This window comes from Bufo gargarizans, chromosome 8 (assembly GCF_014858855.1).
Source record: "Bufo gargarizans isolate SCDJY-AF-19 chromosome 8, ASM1485885v1, whole genome shotgun sequence".
Taxonomy (NCBI): Eukaryota; Metazoa; Chordata; class Amphibia; order Anura; family Bufonidae; genus Bufo; species Bufo gargarizans.
The window spans coordinates 114,870,794-114,895,597 of NC_058087.1; the positions used below are offsets into that span (position 1 = coordinate 114,870,794).

Consider the following 24,804-nt stretch of genomic DNA (forward strand, 5'->3'; position numbering starts at 1 on the left):
ATAAATCGAAAAAATAATCGAATCGCGATAATCGGCAAATGCGATATGGCGATTTGGCCGACCCGAAAATGCCGCGATTATATATAAAGGGACCCCGTGCACATAACTGCCTTTGCGTGTAAAGTATTTTACTAGTGTGTGAAACAAGCTCTCTCCTATTGATAACAGGTCCGGCCTCTGTACTCACTGTCACTATGAATGCACTGCACTGCAGCGAGCTGGCCGGCCGGCGCGTGACTGACATCACTTAGTAACACTCCTGCTTCCTGAAGTGAGGGAGGAGCGTTACTAAGTGACGTCAATCACGCGCCGGCCGGCCAGCTCGCTGCAGTGCATTCATAGTGACAGTGAGTACAGAGGCCGGTCCTGTTATCAATAGGAGAGAGATTGTTTCACACACTAGTAAAATACTGTACACCCGAAGCCAGTTATGTGCGCAGTTTAGGACACTTGAGGGGACACATAGGGCCATGAGGGGGACCAGCATAAGATGCTATATGTCTTATGCTGGCCCCCTTATGGCCCTATGTGTCATAGCACACATCCCCTATAACAGCGTCCTCCACAGATCCACCCCATCACAGCGTCCTCCACAGATCCACCCCATCACAGCGTCCTCCACAGATTTCCCCCATATAACAGCGCCCTCCACAGATTTCCCCCATATAACAGCGCCCTCCACAGATTTCCCCCATATAACAGCGCCCTCCACAGATTTCCCCCATATAACAGCGCCCTCCACAGATTTCCCCCATATAACAGCGCCCTCCACAGATTTCCCCCATATAACAGCGCCCTCCACAGATTTCCCCCCATATAACAGCGCCCTCCACAGATTTCCCCCATATAACAGCGCCCTCCACAGATTTCCCCCATATAACAGCGCCCTCCACAGATTTCCCCCCATATAACAGCGCCCTCCACAGATTCCCCCCATATAACAGCGCCCTCCACAGATTCCCCCCATATAACAGCGCCCTCCACAGATTTCCCCCATATAACAGCGCCCTCCACAGATTTCCCCCATATAACAGCGCCCTCCACAGATTTCCCCCATATAACAGCGCCCTCCACAGATTTCCCCCATATAACAGCGCCCTCCACAGATTTCCCCCATATAACAGCGCCCTCCACAGATTTCCCCCATATAACAGCGCCCTCCACAGATTTCCCCCATATAACAGCGCCCTCCACAGATTTCCCCCATATAACAGCGCCCTCCACAGATTTCCCCCATATAACAGCGCCCTCCACAGATTTCCCCCATATAACAGCGCCCTCCACAGATTTCCCCCATATAACAGCGCCCTCCACAGATTTCCCCCATATAACAGCGCCCTCCACAGATTTCCCCCAAATAACAGCGCCCTCCACAGATTTCCCCCATATAACAGCGCCCTCCACAGATTTCCCCCATATAACAGCGCCCTCCACAGATTTCCCCCATATAACAGCGCCCTCCACAGATTTCCCCCATATAACAGCGCCCTCCACAGAATTCCCCCATATAACAGCGCCCTCCACAGATCCCCCATAATTATGTCATACCCAGCCGCTTCAGTGGCTCATATGGTAAAATCCAAGCAAATAGACCTCTAGCACAATTCCCTTAAAATATTGCATCGCACATCGTTATCGCAATTTTCTAGGGCCCTAATCGCAATCGCACAAAATTCCCATATCGTGCAGCCCTAAATCAAACCGATTTAAATCACTAGTCAGTAAGGCTTGATTTAAATCATAGTTTTTTACATAAAGATTCATATTTGGACAATTTTTCTGTTGTACTTAGGAACGAGAAAAATAATCATTACCTTAATAATAACAATTTAAATAGGATTTATTCAACTGAAACATTAACATTACAGCATGTTGTGACGAAACCAACCTCGCCACTGTGTTTTGGAGGGGGCTGGTTGCCAGCCTCCTGCCTCAGGGTTATGGCCCATACTAACTTTAAAGAAGACAGGCCGGCCGCACAGCTTAAATCTGTCTTTGGAATTGTATTTTGTTATGTGAGGGCACCCAGATAGCTAGTTTAATTGTATTCGTGTGGTCTGAGTGCCATTCACCTAATGATATGCACTCAGACTTGAGCTATCTGGGAATATGTTAAATGTCTGTGGTTGCTGGGAGGGTGTGACATTGTGTGTTTAACTGGTGATTTCTGTCCTGTTGTCCCCACATGTGTATTGGCGATTTCCCTGTGTCCTGAGAGATAATTGGATTATTCCTCGGTTGTCTCTGGGGCAGAGAGGAGGAAACCATGATGCATTGTGGGGATATGTTGTATCCAGCGGCAGGCTGAGTTACAGGGGGCAGAGGTAGTTGTTCCTGCCCCCCAGCAGCAGCATGATTTTTTGGGAATTGGGAGCCTAGTCTCCATTCCCCAGCGGCCGTGTGATGTACAGGGAATTGGGAGCCGAGTCTCCATTCCCCAGCGGCAGGCGGAGTTACAGGGGGCAGAGACAGTCGGTCCTGTCCCCCAGCAGCAGCAGGATTTGTTGGGAACTGGGAGCCTAGTCTCCATTCCCCAGCGGCAGCTTAACGCACCAGGGGGAGACAGTAAGCCCCACAACTGTGCAGATGGGACCGTGGTCTACACTCACAGCACAGGGGGTAGGGACAGTCGGTCCTGTCCCCCAGCAACAGGGCTGTTTAGCCAAAGAGGAGACAGTCGGTCTCCCCCTCAAACAACCAGATCTCCAGCCATCTCCGCAGGGATACCAGGAGGAGGAGGTAAGCGAGCCCTCCCCTTCCCAGCTACTTCCCAACCGAGTTCTGGGGGCAGGGGATGAGCCTGCAATACCCACTGATCCCTTCCCAGTGGAAGAGCTGTCATCAGGGCAGAGAGCCGCTAGCCTCTGCTCCACCGACCCCCTTGTTACAGGACTGGCTTGTACCCCCCTCACCCCAGCGGAAGAGCTGGCATCTGGGCAGAGCACAGTCTGCCTCTGCCCACCAAGTACCTACAGCTCCAAGCTGGAGAACCACAAAGCAAGGAGTAGCAGATGCACACTCAACAGCTGGGGACCTACAGAACAGAGCCAGGCCCCAAAATTCAACAGGTCCAGTATGGGGTTGTGGTTGGACTGCCAGACTAACTCGCAGGTCAGGTATCTGGTTAGTCTTCCCTGGGAGGGGGAGATGTGTGACGAAACCAACCTCGCCACTGTGTTTTGGAGGGGGCTGGTTGCCAGCCTCCTGCCTCAGGGTTATGGCCCATACTAACTTTAAAGAAGACAGGCCGGCCGCACAGCTTAAATCTGTCTTTGGAATTGTATTTTGTTATGTGAGGGCACCCAGATGGCTAGTTTAATTGTATTCGTGTGGTCTGAGTGCCATTCACCTAATGATATGCACTCAGACTTGAGCTATCTGGGAATATGTTAAATGTCTGTGGTTGCTGGGAGGGTGTGACATTGTGTGTTTAACTGGTGATTTCTGTCCTGTTGTCCCCACATGTGTATTGGCGATTTCCCTGTGTCCTGAGAGATAATTGGATTATTCCTCGGTTGTCTCTGGGGCAGAGAGGAGGAAACCATGATGCATTGTGGGGATGTGTTGTATCTGTTCGGTGTGTCGCAGTCTCCATTCTGGTCCCCTGGGGGCGTGTCCACCAGATGGGGACCTGCATAAATACGGGCGGGTAGCCCTCAATAAAGTGTTCCTGTTTTATCCTTCATCATGTTGAGACTGGTGTTTGGATAACTGATCAAACTGGGGGATTGCTATATGCTGAAGATTTGCTATACTCCCCCTGCATAACTACTAGCTCTTGTAAGAGCTGTTCCTGCTCTCTGGCTGTAGGAGAGGTTCACCCACTGGAGCCTGGAGCCTTGTAGTAGGTCCAGCGTGGGTGGAGGACGGTGAGTCCCCAACCAATCTACGGCGGTTTGTGGGGTCTGCAGTGCGTACGGTGTCAAGTGGAGTGCTTGGAGTCCTCGGAAAGCACTAGGAGCATCTATCGACGGAGGTACCCGGTCGGGGTGCCAGGCGTTCCGTTACACATGTTATTTGCTTAAACATCCATGTTTGTTAACTAATTTGGCTAAAAAAATATATATATTTTAAGACACTTAGACTGTCAGCCCAGCCTACACAAGAAAAGCTTAATAATGTCCTCTGTAGCTCACTCGTCATCTTCATCTTCTTCTTTGTTCATAATCTGGAAAAGAAAAACAAGCTTTCCTGCTTTATCGGGACCCAAACGATTTCTCAAATGTGATAAACCTCAGGTCATACACACAAAAAGATCCAAAGACTTGTCTGTCTGTGGCTGTGCAGTACTGTGCTCAGAAAGTTTCACTTTCATTTTGTAGTACTCCTTGTCTGCTTGCCTTTTCCTCCTTACACTTAGTTTCACTTTTTTCTTGTGCAGATCTATTCCACTCCAAGCAATCAGAAAAATATTGTTTATATTCTATTCACTGAACTTTAAACTTAGCACTGAAGGGGTTTATTCTGTATTTATAGGTTTGTAGAAGTTAGGATTAAGATCTTTTTCTCAACTCTTTTCATGTTATAAATTCAGTTTTGAGAACTCCAAAATTAAACCAAGCATCTGTGATAATATCTTGTAGGCAGAGAAACTACCCAGTAATCTTACAAAAACCTCTGGAAGAGCATGACCTTGTGAATGGATTAATGGAATTTAACAAAAAATTAAACATATACAGCCTTATTCTACATAATTAAAAAAGTAGTCTTTATTTCATAATGACATAACCTTTGGATGGTAATATATTTTTCTCAAAAAGCATTTTAAATAAAAAAAAATCCGAATTTAAATAAAAAAAATCAGCTTTTTTTTTTTCCGATTTTTATTTTTTATTTTTTATTTTTTTTAAATCATAGATTTTTATCCATCCTGATACTAAGTATTAAGGTTTCGAACAGCAACTGCTGCTGACACATAAAAACTCTTACTCCACCAAGGCCAGGAACCTCGATGACCTGTACCTATCATCCACAATGATTCCTTGTAGCTTCTTACAGTGCCATAGCTTTTTTATTTTTTTGTTGACTGAGCTTTGTGGCGGCTCATTTTTTGCCAGACTGGCTGTAGTTTTTAATGGTACCATTTTGGGGTACATAAGACTTTTTGATCGCTTTTTATTTAATTGTTTATGAGGTGAAGTGGGCTAATATTGCAATTCTGCTAGTGTTTTTAATTTTTTTTTATAGTGTTCTCCATGTGGTATATTTGATAAGATAATTTTATTCTGTGGGTTGATACGTTTATGGTGATGCCAAATTTATATTGTTTTTATTTATATTCTACTACTTTTATATCATAAAATCACTTTTTATTAAACATTATTTATTTTTTGCGTCACCAAATGAAAGACCCATAACTTTTAGATTTTTCCATCAATGTTAGCTGTGTGAAAGCTTGTATTTTTGCAGGACAGGCTGTAATTTTACTGGTACAATATTGGGTCCATATGACTTTTTGAGTGCTTTTTATTCAATTTTTTTTAGGAGGTGAAGCAGGCAAAAATTGCATTTGTCAGTGTTTTTTTTATTTTTTTATTGGTCTCTTGCTGGCATTACTGGACTCTGCACTGTCCCTGATGGGCAGAAGCTTTAATACAAACGTTTTGCAGCGCTTGGATTAAAGAGCTGCCATGATGTTTATATATGTGCTATCTGCACAGTGGAATGTACAGATAGCACGTATATAGCCGTATGGCAGTCGTGAAGGGATTAAATAAGTATTCCTGTAATTTGTTATTGATGCCCCTCTTGCATATGCGCTTGTTCGATATCACAAATTGCACAGCTGTGTGTCATAGGAATAAAGATGCTAGCAGTCAGCTGGGCACACAAGAATTCCGAACTGAGAATAAGGCCTCTTTCACACGAGCGTGACAGATTAGCTCCGGATGCTTTCAGGGTGCGCTCAGTGAAACTCAAACTATTTTGCAAGCAAGTTCAGTCCGTTTTGTCTGCGATTGCGTTCAGTTGTTCAGTTTTTTCCACGCTGGTGCAATGCGTTTTTCATGCGCGTGATAAAAAACTGAAGGTTTACAAACAACATCTCTTAGCAACCATCAGTGAAAAACACATCACACTTGCTTTTGGATGCAATGCGTTTTTCCCACAGCCCCATTAATTTCTATGGAGCCAGGGCTGCGTGAAAAAAAGCAGAATGTAGAGCATGCTGCAATTTTCACAAAACTCAGAACTGATGCGTGAAAAACAACGCTCATATACACAGCCCCGTTGAAATGAATGGGTCAGGATTCAGTACGGATGCAATGCATTCACGTCCCGCATTGCACCCGCGCGGAAAACTTGCTCGTGTGAAAGGGGTCTAAGGGTCTATTCCCACCTCCGCAATTTACGGACAAGAAGAGGGCTATTTTTTTGCGGAGCCACGGACCGGAAGTTTGGTGCCACGCTCCATAGTGTGCTCTCTGCATCTATTCCTGCCCTATTGAGAATGAATGGGTCCGCACTAGGGCTGCACGATGTATCGAAAAAATAATCGAATCGCGATAATCGCCAAATGCGATATGGCGATTTGGCCGACCCGAAAATGCAGCGATTTATATATGAAGGGGCTCCGCGCACATAACTGGCTTTGTGTGATGGCACTGTTATAGGGGATGTGTGCTATGACCCATAGGGCCATGATCCCCCACATAACAGCGTCCACCACAGATCCCCCCACATAACAGCGTCCTCCACAGATCCCCCCACATAACGGCGTCCTCCACAGATCCCCACACATAACAGCGTCCTCCACAGATCCCCCCACATGACAGCGTCCTCCACAGATCCCCCCACAAAACAGCGTCATCCACAGATCCCCCCCCACAAAACAGCGTCATCCACAGATCCCCCCCCACAAAACAGCGTCATCCACAGATCCCCCCCACATAACAGCGTCATCCACAGATCCCCCCCACATAACAGCGTCATCCACAGATCCCCCCCACATAGCAGCGTCATCCACAGATCCCCCCCACATAACAGCGTCATCCACAGATCCCCCCCACATAACGGCGTCATCCACAGATCCCCCCCACATAACGGCGTCATCCACAGATCCCCCCACATAACAGCGTCATCCACAGGTCCCCCATAAATATGTCATACCCAGACGCGTCAGCGGCTCATATGGGAAAATCCAAGCAATTAGACCTCTAGCACAATTCCCTTTAAAATATTGCATCGCATATCGTTATCGCAATTTTTAGGGCCCTAATCTCAATCGCGCAAAATTCCCATATCGTGCAGCCCTAGTCTGCACCCGTTCCCGATACGGAATGGATGCGGACGTGTAAATGGACCCTAACATGTTTTGTGATTTTAGGCTAGGGGTACAAATTAAATAGAACCTCTCAGCATATTTAGGATTTTAACATAAATAGTATCAATTTTCATTTGGTCATTTGACCATAATACTTACCGTATTTTTCGCCCTATAAGACGAACCTAGGTTTTTGGGGAGGAAAATAAGAAAAAAAATATTTTTAACCAAAAGGTGTGCTGTGTGTTTGGTGGGTTTGGAACTAATGGTGTTCTGTGGATGGCACTATTACTGAGGATCTGTGGATGACTGACACTGTTATGTGGGGGATCTGTGGATGACGGACACTGTTATGTGGGGGATCTGTGGATGACTGACACTGTTATGGGGGGATCTGTGGATGACGGACACTGTTATGTGGGGGATCTGTGGATGACGGACACTGTTATGGGGAGGATCTGTGGATGACGGACACTGTTATGGGGGGGATCTGTGGATGACGGACACTGTTATGGGGGGGTCTGTGGATGACGGACACTGTTATGTGGGGGATCTGTGGATGACGGACACTGTTATGGGGGGATCTGTGGATGACGGACACTGTTATGGGAGGGATCTGTGGATGACGGACACTGTTATGGGGGGGATCTGTGGATGATGGACACTGTTATGGGGGGGATCTGTGGATGACGGACACTGTTATGGGGGGGATCTGTGGCTTGCACTGTTACAGGGGGATCTGTGGATGGCACTGTTACGGGGGGGGGGGGGATCTGTGGATGGCACTGTTACAGGGGGGGGGGGATCTGTGGATGGCACTGTTACTGGGGGGGGGATCTGTGGATGGCACTGTTACGGGGGGGGGGGGATCTGTGGATGGCACTGTTACAGGGGGGGGGGTCTGTGGATGGCACTGTTATGGGCTGGGGGGATCTGTGGGTGGCACTGTTATATATGTGCCATCCACAGACCCCCCCCCCCCCCCCCAGCCCATAACAGTGCCATCCACAGACCCCCCCCCTAGCCCATAACTGTGCCATCCACAGATCGCCGCCGCCAGTATACTAAAATAAGATGTCATATTCAAGTAATACTTATTAAACATGCCCCCTCAGTCCTATTACTACCTTACATCCTAATCGCTTGTGTAGAATTCAGGCAGGCAGGTCTCTCACTGACGTCACTTGCCTGCGCCGCCTGCTTCATTCATAAAGTAGGCGGCGCAGGCACGTGACAAGAGTTACGCTGCCGTCCGCCCGGCCTGAATTCTACAGCAGCTATTAGGATGTAAGGTAGTAATAGGAGTGGGGGGGCATTTTTAATAAGTATTACTTGGATATGACATCTTATTTTAGTATACCGGAGCGGGATACTACACTGACTGAACCGCCCCGCCGCTATTGCCAGCCCCCAGATCCTCCTCCCAGTCCCTCCCCGAGTCCCCGCTCGCTCGTACATCGCAGCTTGCGATGTAAAACTGCAAGCATTCGCCCCATAAGACGCAGGGGCATTTCTCCCCCATTTTGGGGGAAGAAAAAGTGCGTCTTATGGGGCGAAAAATACGGTATTATTTTATGTGCTATTGATTTGAAACTTCACTTTTATTTTCATCTCATTAAAGGCTACATGCACGTGACCGTGAAAAAAAAGTCCATTAAAAATGAACACACTGCAAGTTTTTCATGGCCATTTTGCATCAGTGTGTGCATCCATTTTCTGGCCGTGTGTCCGTTTTGCATCAGTTTTTCATGTCCGTTATAAACAGACATGAAAAATGTATGAATTTGATTGGCAGTTATTTCTAGACCCACCCTTTCTAGAACGCCCACAGGATGGTAGGCCCCGAACTAAAATAATGTCCCCCGTGTAAGATTTTTTTTTTTTTATAGTTCCCCCAACTTTAATAATACCCCCATGTAGGCCCCCAGCTAAAATAATGTCCCCTGTAGTGTAGGAATTTTTATTTATTTTTTACTGTCCGCAGCTTTAATAATGTCCCCCATGTACCCCTGGTAAAATAATGTCCCACATAGTGTATGATTTATTTATTTTTTACCGTCCCCAGCTTTAATACCTTAACGACCCAGGACGAGAATGCTCGTCCTAAATCGACGGCACTTAGCGCTAGAGGATGAGCATTCTCGTCCTGCGATTCTTCTCTTCCCCCCACGTGCGGTCCCGCTATCAGCGGCAGAGATCCGTCTGTTACTGAAAAGACTTATAGACATATTAGGTATTGTTGCGTCTGTATCAACCAGCTCTATAAACACCTCAGATGAACACCGTAAAAAATAAAAACTGTGCTAAATAAACCATTTTTTTTGTCACCTTACATCACAAAAAGTACAACAGCAAGCGATCAAAAAGGTGTACGCCCACCAAAATAGTACCAATCTAACCGTCACCTCATCCCACAAAAAATGAGCCGCTACCTGAGACAATCGCCCCAAAAAAAAAAAAATATATGGTTCAGAATATGGAGACACTAGAACATGATTTTTATTTTTGTTTTGTTTAAAAAATATTATTATTAAATAAAATAAAAAAGTATACATATTAGGAATCGACGCGTCCGTATCGACCGGCTCTATAAAAATATCAAATGACCTAACCCCTTAGGTGAACACCGTAAAAAAAAAAAAAAAAAGTGCTAAATAAACCATTTTTTTGTCACCTTACATCACAAAAAGTGTAATAGCAAGCGATCAAAAAGTCATATGCACCCCAAAATAGTGCCAATCAAACCGTCATCTAACCCCGCAAATATTTTACCCTACCCAAGATAATCGACCAAAAACAGAAAAAACTATGGAAACACAAAAAAATGATTTTTAATATTTTTTTTCAAAAATGAAATCATTGTGTAAAACTTACATAAATAAAAAAATGGTATACATATTCGGTATCGCCGCGTCCGTGACAACGTGCTCTGGAAAAATACGACATGATCTAACCTGTCAGATGAATGTCGTAAATAACAAAAAATAAACGGTGCCAAAACAGCTATTTCTTGTTACCTTAGAGCAATATAATATAGAGCAACCAAAAATCATATGTACCCTAAACTATTACCAACAAAACTTCCACCCTATCCCGTAGTTTCTAAAGTGGGGTAACTTTTTGGGATTTTCTACTCTAGGGGTGCATCAGGGGGGCTTCAAATGGGACATGGTGTAAAAAAAAAACTGTCTAGCAAAATCTGCCTTCCAAAAACTGTATGGCATTACTTTCCTTCTGCGCTCTGCAGTATGGCCGTACAGCAGTTTACGACCACATATGGGGTGTTTCTGTAAACTACAGAATCGGGGCCATAAATATTGAGTTTTGTTTGGCTGTTAACCCTTGCTTTGTAACTGGAAAAAAAATATTAAAATGGAAAATCTGCCAAAAAAGTGAAATTTTGAAATTGGATCTCTATTTTCAATTAATTCTAGTCGAACACCTAAACGGTTAACAACGTTTGTAAAAATCAGTTTTGAATACCTTGAGGGGTGTAGTTTCTAGAATGGGGTCATTTTTGGGTGGTTTCTATTATGTAAGCTTCACAAAGTGACTTCAGACCTGAACTGGTCCTTTAAAAAGTTGGTTTTTGAAAATTTCTGAGAAATTTCAAGGTTTATTTCTAAACTTCTAAGCCTTGTAACGTCCCCCAAAAATAAAATGTCATTCTCAAAATGATCAAAACATGAAGTAGACATATGGGAAATGTAAAGTAACTATTTTTGTAGGTATTAATATGTATTATAGAAGTAGAGAAATTGAAACTTGGAAATTTGCTAATTTTTCCACATTTTTGGCAAATTTGGTATTTTTTTTTAAATACAAAGGATTTTTTTTTTACTCCATTATACCAGTGTCATGAAGTACAATATGTGATGAAAAAACTCAGAATGGCCTGGATAAGTCAAAGTTTTTTTTTTAAGTTATCACCACATAAAGTGACACTGGTCAGATTTGCAAAAAATTGCCGGGTCCTGAAGGTGAAAATGAGCCCAGTCCTTAAGGGGTTAATAATGCCCCCAATGTAGTCCCTCATCTTAAGTAATGTCTCCCATAGTGTAGGAATTTTTTTTTTTTTTTTTTTTTTTTTTATGTCCCCAACTTTAATGGTGCCCTCAATGTAGTCCCCCATCTTAAATAATGTCCTCCATAGTGCAGGAATTATTTTTTTTATGTCCCTAGCTTTAATACTGCCCCCAATGTAGGGCCTCATCTTAAATAATTCCCACCATGGTTTAAAGGGAACCTGTCACCGGGATTTGATGTATAGAGCTGAGGACATGGGTTGCTAGATGGCCGCTAGCACATCCGCAATGCCTAGTTCCCATAGCTCTGTGTGCTTGCTTTTATTGTGTAAAAAAAAATTATTTGATACATATGCAAATTAACCTGAGATGAGTCAGAGCTTGAAAATATGATCAATGACAGGGGGTGATCAGGGAGTGTATATGGATGATCACCCCTCTGTCATTGATCACCCCCCTGTAAGGCTCCATTCAGACGTCCGTATGTGTTTTGCGGATCCGATCCGTGGATCCGTAAAAATCATACGGACGTCTGAATGGAGCCTTACCAGGGGGGTGATCAATGACAGGGGGGTGATCAGGGAGTCTATATGGGTGATCACCCCCCTGTCATTGATCACCCCCCCCTGTAAGGCTCCATTCAGAATTTTTTTTGGCCCAAGTTAGCGGAAATATATATATATATTTTTTTTTTTTTTGTTTGTAAGTAAAAACAAAGTCTCATATTCCACTAACTTGTGTCAAAAAATAAAATCTCACATGAACTCACCATACCCCTCACGGAATCCAAATGCGTAAACATTTTTAGACATTTATATTCCAGACTTCTTCTCACACTTTAGGGCCCCTAAAAAGCCAGGGCAGTATAAATACCCCACATGTGACCCCATTTGGTAAAGAAGACACCCCAAGGTATTCGCTGAGGGGCATATTGAGTCCATGAAAGATTGAAATTTTTGTCCTAAGTTAGCGGAAAGTGAGACTTTGTGAGAAAATACTAAAAAAAATAAAAAATTTCCGCCAACTTATGCAAAAAAAAAAAAAAATTCTATGAACTCGCCAGGCCCCCTATTGAATACCTTGGGGTGTCTTCTGTCCAAAATGGGGTCACATGTGGGGTATTTATACTGCCCTGGCATTTTAGGGGCCCTAAAGCGTGAGAAGAAGTCTCGGATCCAAATGTCAAAAAATGCCCTCCTAAAAGGAATTTGGGTTGCTTTGCGCATCTACGCTGCAAAAAAGTGTCACACATGTGGTATCGCCGTACTCGGGCGAAGTTGGGGAATGTGTTTTGGGGTGTCATTTCACATATACCCATGCTGGGTGAGATAAATATCTTGGTCAAATGCCAACTTTGTATAAAAAAATGGGAAAAGTTGTCTTTTGCCAAGATATTTCTCTCACCCAGCATGGGTATATGTAAAATGACACCCCAAAACACATTCCCCAACTTCTCCTGAGTACGGCGATACCAGATGTGTGACACTTTATTACAGCCTAGGTGGGCAAAGGGGCACATATTCCAAAGTGCACCTTTCGGATTTCGCAGGCCATTTTTTACACATTTTGATTGCAAGGTACTTCTCACACATTTGGGCCCCTAAATTGCCAGGGCAGTATAACTACGCCACAAGTGACCCCATTTTGGAAAGAAGACACCCCAAGGTATTCCGTGAGGGGCACGCCAAGTTCCTAGAATTTTTAATTTTTTGTCACAAGTTAGCGGAAAATGATGATTTTTTTTATTTTATTTTTCCTTACAAAGTCTCATATTCCACTAACTTGCGACAAAAAATAAAAAATTCTAGGAACTCGCCATGCCCCTCATGGAATACCTCGGGGTGTCTTCTTTCCAAAATGGGTTCACTTGTGGCGTAGTTATACTGCCCTGGCAATTTAGGGGCCCAAATGTGTGAGAAGTAGTTTGCAATCAAAATGTGTAAAAAATGGCCTGTGAAATCCGAAAGGTGCACTTTGGAATATGTGCCCCTTTGCCCACCTTGGCTGCAAAAAAGTGTCACACATCTGGTATCGCCGTACTCAGGATAAGTTGGGGAATGTGTTTTGGGGTGTCATTTTACATATACCCATGCTGGGTGAGAAAAATATCTTGGACCCATTCAAGTCAATGGGTCCGTGAAAAAACACGGATGCACACAAGATTGTCATCCGCGTCAGTGATCCGTGTCCGTAGGCTACTTTCATACAGACGGATCCGAAGATCCGTCTGCATAAAAGCTTTTTCAGAGCTGAGTTTTCACTCCGATCCGACAGTATATTCTAACACAGATGCGTTCCCATAGTGATGGGGACGCTTCAAGTTAGAATATACTACGAACTGTGTACATGACTGCACCCTGCTGCCTGGCAGCACCCGATCTCTTACAGGGGGCTGTGATCTGCACAATTAACCCCTCAGGTGCTGCACCTGAGGGGTTAATTGTGCAGCTCACAGCCCCCTGTAAGAGATCAGGGGCTGCCAGGCAGCAGGTGGAAGACCCCCCCTCCCTCCCCAGTTTTAAATTAATTGGTGGCCAGTGCGCCCCCCCCCTCCCTCCCTCTACTGTATTAATTTCATTGGTGGCCAGTGCGGCCCCCCCCCCCCTCCCTCCCTCTCTCTACTGTATTAATTTCATTGGTGGCCAGTGCGGGCCCCTCTTCCTCCCTCTACTGTATTAATTTCATGGGTGGCCAGTGCGGCCCCCCACGGCCCCCCCTCCCTCCCTCTACTGTAATAATTTTATTGGTGGCCAGTGCGGCCCCCCCTCCCTCCCTCTACTCTATTAATTTCATTGGTGGCCAGTGCGGCCTTAGCAATATTAGAAGCATTATACTTACCTGCTGCTCCTCCTACTGGTAAGTGACAGATCTGTGCTTTAAGCAATGCGCCGCACAGACCTGTCACTTACCAGTAGGAGGAGCGCCCGGCCGGTCACAGATAGCGCAGCAGGTAAGTATAATGCTTCTAATATTGCTAAGTAAGCATGGCAGCCAGAACTGCAGTAGCGTCCTGGTTGCCATGGTTACTGATCGGAGCCCCAGCGATTAAACTGGGTCTTCGATCGGAACTCTCCGCTGCCACCAATGATGGGGGGGCCGCACTGGCCACCAATGAAATTAATACAGTAGAGAGAGGGAGGGGGGGCCGCACTGGCCACCAATTAAATTAATACAGTAGAGGGAGTGAGGGGGGGCCGCACTGGCCACCAATGAATTTAAAACTGGGGAGGGAGGGGTCTGCCCCCTGCTGCCTGGCAGCCCCTAATCTCTTACAGGGGGCTATGACACGCTCAATTAACCCCTCAGGTGCGGCACCTGAGAGGTTAATTGTGTGGATCACAGCCCCCCTATAAGAGATCGGGTGCTGCCAGGCAGCAGGGGGCAGTCGTGTACACAGTTCTTAGTATATTCTAACTTGAAGCGTCCCCATCACCATGGGAACGCCTCTATGTTAGACTATACTGTCGGATCTGAGTTTTGCAGATCTAACTTATATCCGATGGTATATTTTAACAGAGCGATTCCCATGGTGATGGGGACGCTTCAAGTTAAAATATACCATTGGATTGGAGAAAACTCTGATCCTATGGTATATTAATAGGGACTCCTGACTTTACATTGAAAGTCAATGGGGGACGGATCCGTTTGCAATTGCACCATATTGTGTCAACGTCAAACGGATCCGTCCCCGTTGACTTGCATTGTAAGTCAGGACGGATCCGTTTGGCTCCGCACAGCCAGGCGGACACCAAAACGACTTTTTCCTTCATGTCATGTGGATCCTCCCAAAATCAAGGAAGACCCACGGAATAAAAAACGGACACGGATCACGGAACTACGGAACCCGTTTTTGCGGACTGCAAAAAAAAAAAAAAACGGTCGTGTGCATGAGGCCTTATATTGAGCATACGGGTAATGAGATTTTTTTTTGCCTCTGGGCTGAAAGAAAAAGTGAATGGCACAGATTTCTTCATTCGCATCGATCCATGTGTATGAAAAAATCTCTGCCAAAAAATTAGCAAAAAAATAAAAAGGAGGGGAAAGGCGTCTTCCAGGACATAGGAGCTCTGCCCAACATCCAAACCCACTTAACTCGTATGCCCTGGCAAACCCGATTTCTCCATTCACATCAATTGATGTGGATGAATAAATCTTTGCCAGAATTTATTATTTTATTTTTTATGCAAAGTGTTTGCATATGAACACTGCCCCTCAGCTCATAAGCCTCGGCTAACATATCTTTTTTACTGCAGAGGAGAAATCTCGTCTTTCAGCGCCGTATACACCGACTTTTGTGTAATGTGACAGCAGCGCGAAGCTTCTGTCAGAATGCACATCAGTTTTGCAGCTGCTTGATTGCTTGGTCCACCTAGAAGGTAAAAAAAAAAAACATTAAAAAAAAACAGGCCGCAACGCAATAAATTTATTAACATTAACTTTATATAACATTTGAACAGAACATTAACTTTTATAAACTTTATTGAACTTTTGAAACAGAACATTAAAGTTTTTGCTTACCTGTGTGTTTTTTTTTTTTTTTTACCTTTAGAGGCAAAGCGCAAATCGCCCAGAGATGTGGCGAAGTACATTATGCACTTTGTCCCAGGTGAAAGGAGAGGTTTGTGGCAGCTTTGTGTGAAAGGGCCCTAAGACCCCTGTGTGCCTGTCCTGTGTCACACAATCCCTATACTAATAGTGTACCTGTGTGTGGAACTTGCAGAAACACTCCCCTATGCATAGGGCAGGCTGGTCAGGACAAAAAAAGGTGGTGTCACGCCTTATTCCACTCCTGCTACAGACACAACATCTTTTTCTTGGGGAACGGTGAGTTGGGGTACCAGGATAGACACTGGGGAAGTGTCTGCCATGTAGCCGGCTCACTACATCAGGGACTTGGGGCACGGACCCTCCAGGATACAGGATTTCCGAAATGATCTCTTCCTGGAATTTTAGGAAGGATCCTGTTCTCCCAGCCTTACTGTAGAGAACAAAACTATTATATTCAGCCAATTGAATTAAATATACAGACACCTTCTTATACCAGCGTCTGGTGCGGCGGGACACTAAATAGGGAGCCAACATCTGGTCATTGAAGTCCACCCCTCCCATGTGAAGGTTATAGTCGTGGACAGAGAGGGGATTCTCAATGACTCCAGTTGCCCTTTCAATTTGCACTGTCGTGCCTGCGTGATTAGTGGACAGAAGGTAAACGTCCCTCTTATCCCTCCTCTTCACTGCGAGCAGTTCTTGGTCACACAAGGCAGCCCTCTCCCCCCGTGCAAATCAGGTACTAATGAGCCATTGGGGTAAGCCCCAGCGACTAGGTCGCGCGGTGCCACAGCATTGAATTCCGACTAGATGTAAGTGCCGAAAGAGGACCACGCTTGTGTAAAAATTGTCCACGTATAAGTGGTACCCCTTGTGGAGTAAGGGTGACGCCAAGTCCCAGACAATCTTGCCACTGCTCCCCAGGTAGTCAGGACATCCGACCGGCTCCAGTTTTGAGTCTTTTCCCTCATAGACCCTAAAACAATATGTATAGCCTGTGGCCCTTTCACAGAGCCTATACAGTTTGACCCCATACCGGGCGTGCTTGCTGGGGATGTACTGTTTGATGCCAAGGCGCCCGGTAAAATGTACTAGGGACTCGTCTATGCAGATGTTTTGATTAGGGGTATACACATCTGCAAATCTGGATGACAAATGGTCTATGAGGGGCCGAATTTTGTGGAGCCGGTCATAAGCAGGGTGGCCTTTTGGATGACAGGTGTTATTGTCAGCAAAATGCATAAAGCACATGATGACCTCAAACGTGCCCTGGACATTGCAGCAGAGAACATGGGCATGTAATGTATTGGGTCTTTAGACCAATATGACCGCAATACATTATTTTTTTTTGTTAGACCCATGCTGAGGATAAGGCCCCCCAAAAAATTTAATTCGTAAACTGTGACTGGTTTCCATCGGTAACTGGTTTCCTTTCCGGATTGGCGGTAATAAACTGTGTGGCGTAGCGGTTGGTTTCTGCCACAACTGCTGTATACAGGTTCATATTCTGAACCACTGGATTCAGTGGGTGAGGCGTCCCCATCGCTTTCATCCATCACGGCCAGAATCCTGTAGGCCTCTTCAGCGGAATACCCCTTGTTTGACATTTTGGGCTCACTAAATTTAGGAGGTATTCCTCTGAGACTACCCAGGAAAAAGAGCACACCTGCCTAGTAAAAAGGAGTGCTTGGAAAGTAAAGCTGCTAATAAAGATCCAAAAGCTCAAAAGTGATCTTTATAGCGGCGCAGCGATTTTACGGTGTTTTTGCAGTGATCAGAAAAAAAACAATTTCTGTCACTGCGGTGGGGCAAACTGAACGCAAGTGTGTGCACAAGATCAGGCCAGATCGGGCAAACACTGCGTTTTTTGTAGAGCATAAGGTGACCCTAATGTACTTATATAGATCTGATTACGATTAGTCTTGATCACTTACAGATACTATATAGTACTAGTACTAATTAGCGACAGCGATGACGCTAATAAGCGACTAATCAGTGACTGCGGTGCGGTGGGCTGGGCGTTAACTACCTAGCAAGTGGCTTACAGGGGGGTGATCAATGACAGGGGAGTGGCAGGGGGGGTGATCAGGGAGTCTAATATGGGTGATCAGGGGTTAATAAGGGGTTAAATAAGTGACAGGGTAATGTGTATGTGTGGTGATTGGTGCTACTTACAGATCTGCCTGTGTCCTCTGGTGGTCGATCCAAGCAAAAGGGACCACCAGAGGAGCAGGTAGCAGGTATATCAGACGCTATTTTCAAAATAGCATCTGACATACCCATTTCATTGGTCATTTCAAAAATCCACAGCCTGCCAGCCAATGATCGCGGCCGGCAGGCTGCAGATGAACTTGTGAACTGCGCGCTCCTGTGAGCGCGCGTTCACAGGAAATCTCGGGTCTCACGAGATGACGCCGATCAGCGTTAGTGTGACCTGAGGGAGCCGCCGCAGTCACGCCTTTCGGCGTTAGCGAGACGGGAGGTGGTTAATAACCCCTGTGATCATGACATCACCAGCTCTGGTGGGCAGGCTTTAGCGCTGCACTAGCCGTTTTATGGCTATTCGGCCATGGCCTCATCTGTGTCGGAGGCTCCATTAGAAATGCTGGACAGCACAGCATGCTGCAATATTTTGTCTGCTAAGGTGACAGGCTCTCTGAAGAAAACCCAACAGATTCCACTAGTCAGTGGTTCTGTCGAGTGCAATTTGGTTCCTTCATTTGATGGCAACAGCTCTTCTTTTATTTTTGTTGTTCTGCAGCAACTATACCAGAGAACAACAGAAATAAAGAGGCAAAAAAGGAAAACTTACTTTTGAGTTGTCCATAACCACTAATCAGGTTCCATCTTTCATTTTCCAAAGGAAGTCTTCAAATGAAGGGTGAAATACGATTTGTTGCTATGATAAACTAAGGCCCCTTTGCAATTTCGTTTGAATTGCATTATCAGGCTACTGGTGCTCACCCATCTACTGCCGGATCCCTATTGACTATTTGGGAATTGGCTGGATCTTACACTAGTTTTCAGAAATCTATCCCATAATGTTTTTGAGTGTGTGTATCAATCTCTTGTATCTGTCTCTTTGATGTGTAAAATTAACTGTGGTTTAATGTTTTATTTCGTTTTTTGCCCCAATACTTAATTTTTTTATTCTTTTTTTTTTTTTTATACAGGTCCTTGGCAGTCGGTATTAAATCTGGTTACAAGTTCTTTTCTTTGCCTTGTGTGGATAAGCTTGAACAAATATACGAATGCAGTAAGTTTGACAAATTTAAAAGAACGGTAACTTTCTAATCCCTAGTACTGTTTTTTTTTGTTAGATTTGTTTTTATTTTAAAGTGTTTTTTATATACATGAAAATAATACAAATCCAAAGGATGTGCTCTAAATGTCTGATCACTAAGGTTCTGACCATTGAGATCTCCATGGAGGAGAAACTAAATGCCAGGGGTGGACGTAAAGTGGCCCCATGTTGTAGGTGTGTGCAAATTGACAAAAGGCAGGGAGAACAATACCATAGTGCAGCATAAAATACCAGCCCAGTAGCGCCAAATACCTCAGTACAGAACAATATACTGCCACCCCTGCCACAGTTTTCAACTGTATTGTGGCCGTAAAAGTGTCACGATTATTGTGGGAGGGAAACTCCACACTGAACACAGGAGGGAAGGGTAAAAGTAACTGGGCCTGGAAACTAGGGAAGAAACAGGTCACCTCCTAGACAGCCCTAATCCGGGCCTGACTACCTATCAATTTGACTAGACCTTGAAGGTGGGAATATTTATATGCAGTATACCTAGGCCCTGATTTCCCTATAAGGCCCTGGAAGAAGTTTTTGGACCAGAGACGACCCATTTCTCCCTAGATGAACGAATGGAAGTCTCTGTCTCAACTTATTAGTAACTGCAACTTATTAGTAGACTTCTGCCTACGGTTATTTATGGCAAACATCTCAAATAAGTCTCCAGATTCTGGTTAGTGTGCTCAGTCTGTACGTTCAACTGAGGATGAAAGCAGAAGAAAGAACAACTGGACCCCCAGTCGAGTACAGAACGCCTTCCAGAATCTGGAAACAAACTGAGTCCCCCTATCGGACACCACATCAGAGGGGATACCGTGTAGTTTCACAATGTTAATGACCAACACTTGTGCGAGAGTTTTAGCATTAGGAAGCCCTGATAATGCTATAAAGTGCGACATCTTGCTGAAGCGATCAACAACCACCAGAATCACAGTTTTCACTGAGGAATTGGGCAAATCTGTGATAAAGTCCATGGACAAATGAGTCGGGGCGGGATAGACAAGGGAAGTAGAGATTCTGAAGGCAGAGTCACCTTGGCACGTGCACAAGTCTCACAAGCTGGCACATAGCCCTCAATACATTTACACAATCCTGGCCATCAGAATCTCTGGGAAATGAGATCAACCGTGGATCTGCACCAGGGTGTCCCGTAAGAAAAGTACTGTGATGTTCCTGGAACACCTTGTGCCATAGTTCCGAAGGAACAAACAACTTCCCTGGAGGACAAGAGTCAAGTGCATCTCCAACACCTTTGCATGAAGTTCAGGATAAAGGGCGGATACAACCACCCCATTAGCTAATATTGGGCCAGGATCCTCCGAATCACCCCCCGGGAAAGCTTAGCGACAAAACAACCGCTTTTGACGTTTTTAACCACAGGGTGATAGGTAACAACGAAATTAAATCTGCTAAAAAACAACGACCATCTGGCCTGCCTTGGGTTCAGACGTTTAGCCGACTCCAGATAAGCCAGATTTTTGTGATCAGTTATTACCGTAATGAGATGAATCGCACCTTCCAACCAATGATGCCATTCCTTAAAAGCCAACTTAATGGCCAGCAACTCTCTATTACCTACATCATATTTAGAAAAAAGCACATGGGCGCCAGTTGCTAGGAGAAGGAACCTGTGACATGACTGCTCCAACCCCTACCTCGGATGCGTCAACTTCCACACTGAATGGCTGTGACACATCAGGTTGCACCATTATAGGAGCGGAAGCAAAACACTCCTTCACCGCTGAAAAGGCATGTAATGCCTCTTTAGACCAGTCTGAGAAATCCACCTTTCTTAGTCATATATGTTAATGGTTTAACAACAGTCGAGTAATTCAAGATAAATTTACGGTAGTAGTTGGTGAACCCCAAAATTCATATGAGCGCTCTCAGATTTTCAGGTCGATCCCAGTCCAACACAGCACGGACTTTCTCCGGATCCATACGAAAACCAGAAGATAAGAGTAGGTAACCCAGGAATTGCACTTCCGGAACCGCAAATACACACTTCTCCAACTAAGCATACAATTTATTATCCCTCAGGATCTGTAACACTTGTCTCACGTGATCCTGATGCTTCTCAGTGTCGGGGGAATAAATTAAAATATCATCCAGATAAACCACCACAAACCTGCCAACCAGATGAAGAAAGATGTCATTGATGAAATGTTGAAAAACCACAGGAGCATTGGTTAACTCAAAAGGCATAACTTTATTTTCAAAATGACCCTCAGGGGTAATAAAGGCCCTCTTCCATTCATCCCCCTCCTTGATCCTTATCAGATTATATGCCCCCTCAAATATAACTTCGAGAACACCTTGGCCCCGACAATCTGATTGATTGAACAAATCCAGGATCGAAGGAAAAGGAGATGAGGGTCACGGAAGTCTAAACATGGCCTAAGAGTTCCTTCCTTTTTCTTAACAAAGAAGAACCCTGCGTCTAATATAAACTTTCGGTGATATATTCTTGCATGGCGGCTCTTTCGGGTTCAGAAAAATTATACAACCGAGACTTGGGCAACTTAGCTCCGTAAATGAGGTTCACGTGCTAGTCATACTCCTGATATGGAGGCAACTCCTGGTCTCCACTTTTAGAGAATACATCAGAAAAATCCAAAATAAATGAAGGTAGAACGTGCTAAAACAGTTGTCTAATGTCCATGCAAAAATCACTCCAATCAAGAAACTGTCTTGCTTGCCAATCGATGGTAGGGTTATGTTTGGATAACCATGGTAAACCTAGCACCAGAGGAGCAGGCAGACCCTCCAGCACAAAACATGAAATGGATTCTTGATGAGAATTTCCCACCTTTTAGGCGAATGTCCTGCACTATTTGTGACAAATACTTTTGTGAGAGTGGAGCGGATTCAATCGCAAACACCGACATATTTTTGTCTAATGTGCTTGTTGTCAAACCATACATACGGACGAATTGGCCATCCACTAGGTTAACCCCTGCCACACTGTCAATAAATACTTCAATTCCCACAGTTTTGGAGTCTAGCGCCACCTTGGCAGGCAGCAGAAATCGTGTACTACCGGTAAATGCCAAAAGTACATTCTCAAATTCCGCACCCACACCACCAAGAGTGAAAAGAGGATTAAACACATTAGTTTTTTTTTTCCTTTTTCACCTTGACGTTTAACATAAGGACATACGTTAACAAATTGTCCCCCATTACCACAGAAAAAGCAGAGCCTTTTCTTAACCATAACATTTTTATTACTAGGTCCAGGAGTGACTTCCCCAACTGCATTGGCTCATTATCAAACATGAGCTCAAGTGCCTCCCTACCCAAAATGTTGGAAAAGGCCGCCTCCCCGTATGGTAGTGTGTCTCGAGCAAGAGGAACTTTAGACCTCTCCCTCAGGCATCTATCAATACATACAGCCAGAGACATGGCTGCCTCCAATGACTCTGGATATTCGTGAAATGCCAATGAGTCCTTCAGGTTCTCGAATAACCCTTGACAGAATTCACTACGGAGGGCAGGGTCATTTCACTCCGTATTAGTTGCCTCTCCTAAATTCAGAGCATTAGGACTCAGCAGAAGGTTCTACCTGCCGTAAACCACGCAACTCAGTCTCGTCTGTCATCGTAGATAAGTCACAGAGCTCTGAAAAATTAATCTACCGACTGGAAGGATTGTGATCCGGTCAGCAAAGAAAAAGCCCAAGACTGAGCGTAACCTTTCCGTAACAAAATAATAATCCCCACTCTTTGACTCTCGTCCCCAGAAGAGTTAGGACGTAGTCTAAAATATAGTTTGCACAACAACCTGAACTGAAGAAAGTTATCACTTTCCCCGGAAAACCTATCCGGGAGAGCGACCATAGGTTCCGGGCAGGCCTGGTTCCTGCTCTTAGAAGCCGCAGCCTGTGGTCTCTGAAACTGCGAAACCAGAAAACACACAGAAGGAAATAGACAGAAGTTTAAGCCTCAAAGCAAAGGGAGAGGGATGGTGACCTAGGAATCCATAGACCTCTCCCTGACTCCTGCCAATATGAGTAGACCCTGAAGGTGGGAAAACTCATACACCGGAACCTAAGTCCTGGAGACCCTGGAAAGCCCTAGGAGTGGTGGCAGGGAATGAGACTACTGGTTCCTTCCCAGATGAAGGAACCAGCGTCTCCCTGAGGCCTAGAAAACAACAAATGCAAGCAAACAACAAAATGCTAAACAAAATGCACTTAGCTTAAAGCAGAATGGAGGAGCAGGAGATCCAAATGAACAACCAACCAGCTCAACCAACTCCAGCAGGAAATAACAACCGCATGGTAAGCAGTGTGAGTCAGAACTAAATATGGCCTCAGTAATGACTACAAGCTGCACCTGACAAGAGATGTGGTTATTACAAAACAACAACACTGCAAGGAGAAAACAGAGAGACTGTCAGATACCCTCACGTGCAGCCAGTTTCTCCGATCTTCTCACCTCTGTCATGGGAGGGACTGTGACAACCTGCCTCTGTGCAGGGCCTGCTGCCACCTGCCTCTGTGCAGGGCCTGCTGCCACCTGCCTCTGTGCAGGGCCTGCTGCCACCTGCCTCTGTGCAGGGCCTGCTGCCACCTGCCTCTGTGCAGGGCCTGCTGCCACCTGCCTCTGTGCAGGGCCTGCTGCCACCTGCCTCTGTGCAGGGCCTGCTGCCACCTGCCTCTGTGCAGGGCCTGCTGCCACCTGCCTCTGTGCAGGGCCTGCTGCCACCTGCCTCTGTGCAGGGCCTGCTGCCGTGCGTGGCCGGCTGCCGTGCGTGGCCGGCTGACCCTTGCCGCCGTGAAGATTAGATTAGAAAGATTGAGGAAAGCCTAGTGGAGATGAGTGGTAGTTCAATCTATGCACTTTACTATTATTTGGGGGAGTGGAGTATCCTACAGTGCCTATTCACGATCTACAGTTTAGCGCAAAGCTGTATTTGGAGCCACATTCCTCTGGACAATATTAATGTAAATTGTATGTAATTTAACCCCTTAAGGACTCAGCCCTATTTCACCTTAAGGACTTGGCCATTTTTTGCAAATCTGACCAGTGTCACTTTAAGTGCTCATAACTTTAAAACGCTTTGACTTACCCAGGCCGTTCTGAGATTGTTTTTTCGTCACATATTGTACTTCATGACACTGCTAAAATTGGGTCCAAAAAGTTAATTTTTTTGCATAAAAAAATACAATTTTTACAATTTTTTTTGAAAAATTAGCAAATTTCAAAGTTTCAGTTTCTATACTTCTGTAATACATAGTAATACCCCCAAAAATTGTGATGACTTTACATTCCCCATATGTCTAATTCATGTTTGTAGCATTTTGGGAATGATATTTTATTTTTTGGGGATGTTACAAGGCTTAGAAGTTTAGAAGCAAATTTTGAAATTTTTCAGAAATCTTCAAAATCCCACTTTTTATGGACCAGTTCAGGTTTGAAGTCATATTGTGAGGCTTAGATAATAGAAACCTCCCAAAAATGACCCCATTCTAGAAACTACACCCCTCAAGGTATTCAAAACTGTTTTTTCAAACTTTATTAACCCTTTAGATCTTCCACAAGAGTTAATGGCAGATTGAGAAACAATTTCAAAATTTCTATTTTTTTGAAAATTTTCCAATATAATCTATTTTTTCCAGGAGTAAAACAAGGGTTAACTGCCAAACAAAACACTAAATGGGTTGCCCT

The 24,804-nt window shown here is 44.9% G+C and overlaps 1 protein-coding gene across 1 annotated transcript in view; it reads left to right on the top strand.

Annotated features, from left to right (window-relative positions):
• The window catches only part of WIPI2 (WD repeat domain, phosphoinositide interacting 2), a 439,829-nt gene that overhangs the window by 31,659 nt on the left and 383,366 nt on the right, over positions 1-24,804 (top strand). The window contains exon 2 of the mRNA XM_044302641.1: positions 19,008-19,090. Coding sequence (XP_044158576.1) covers positions 19,008-19,090 — 83 coding nt within the window. The remainder of the gene's footprint in view (positions 1-19,007; positions 19,091-24,804) is intronic.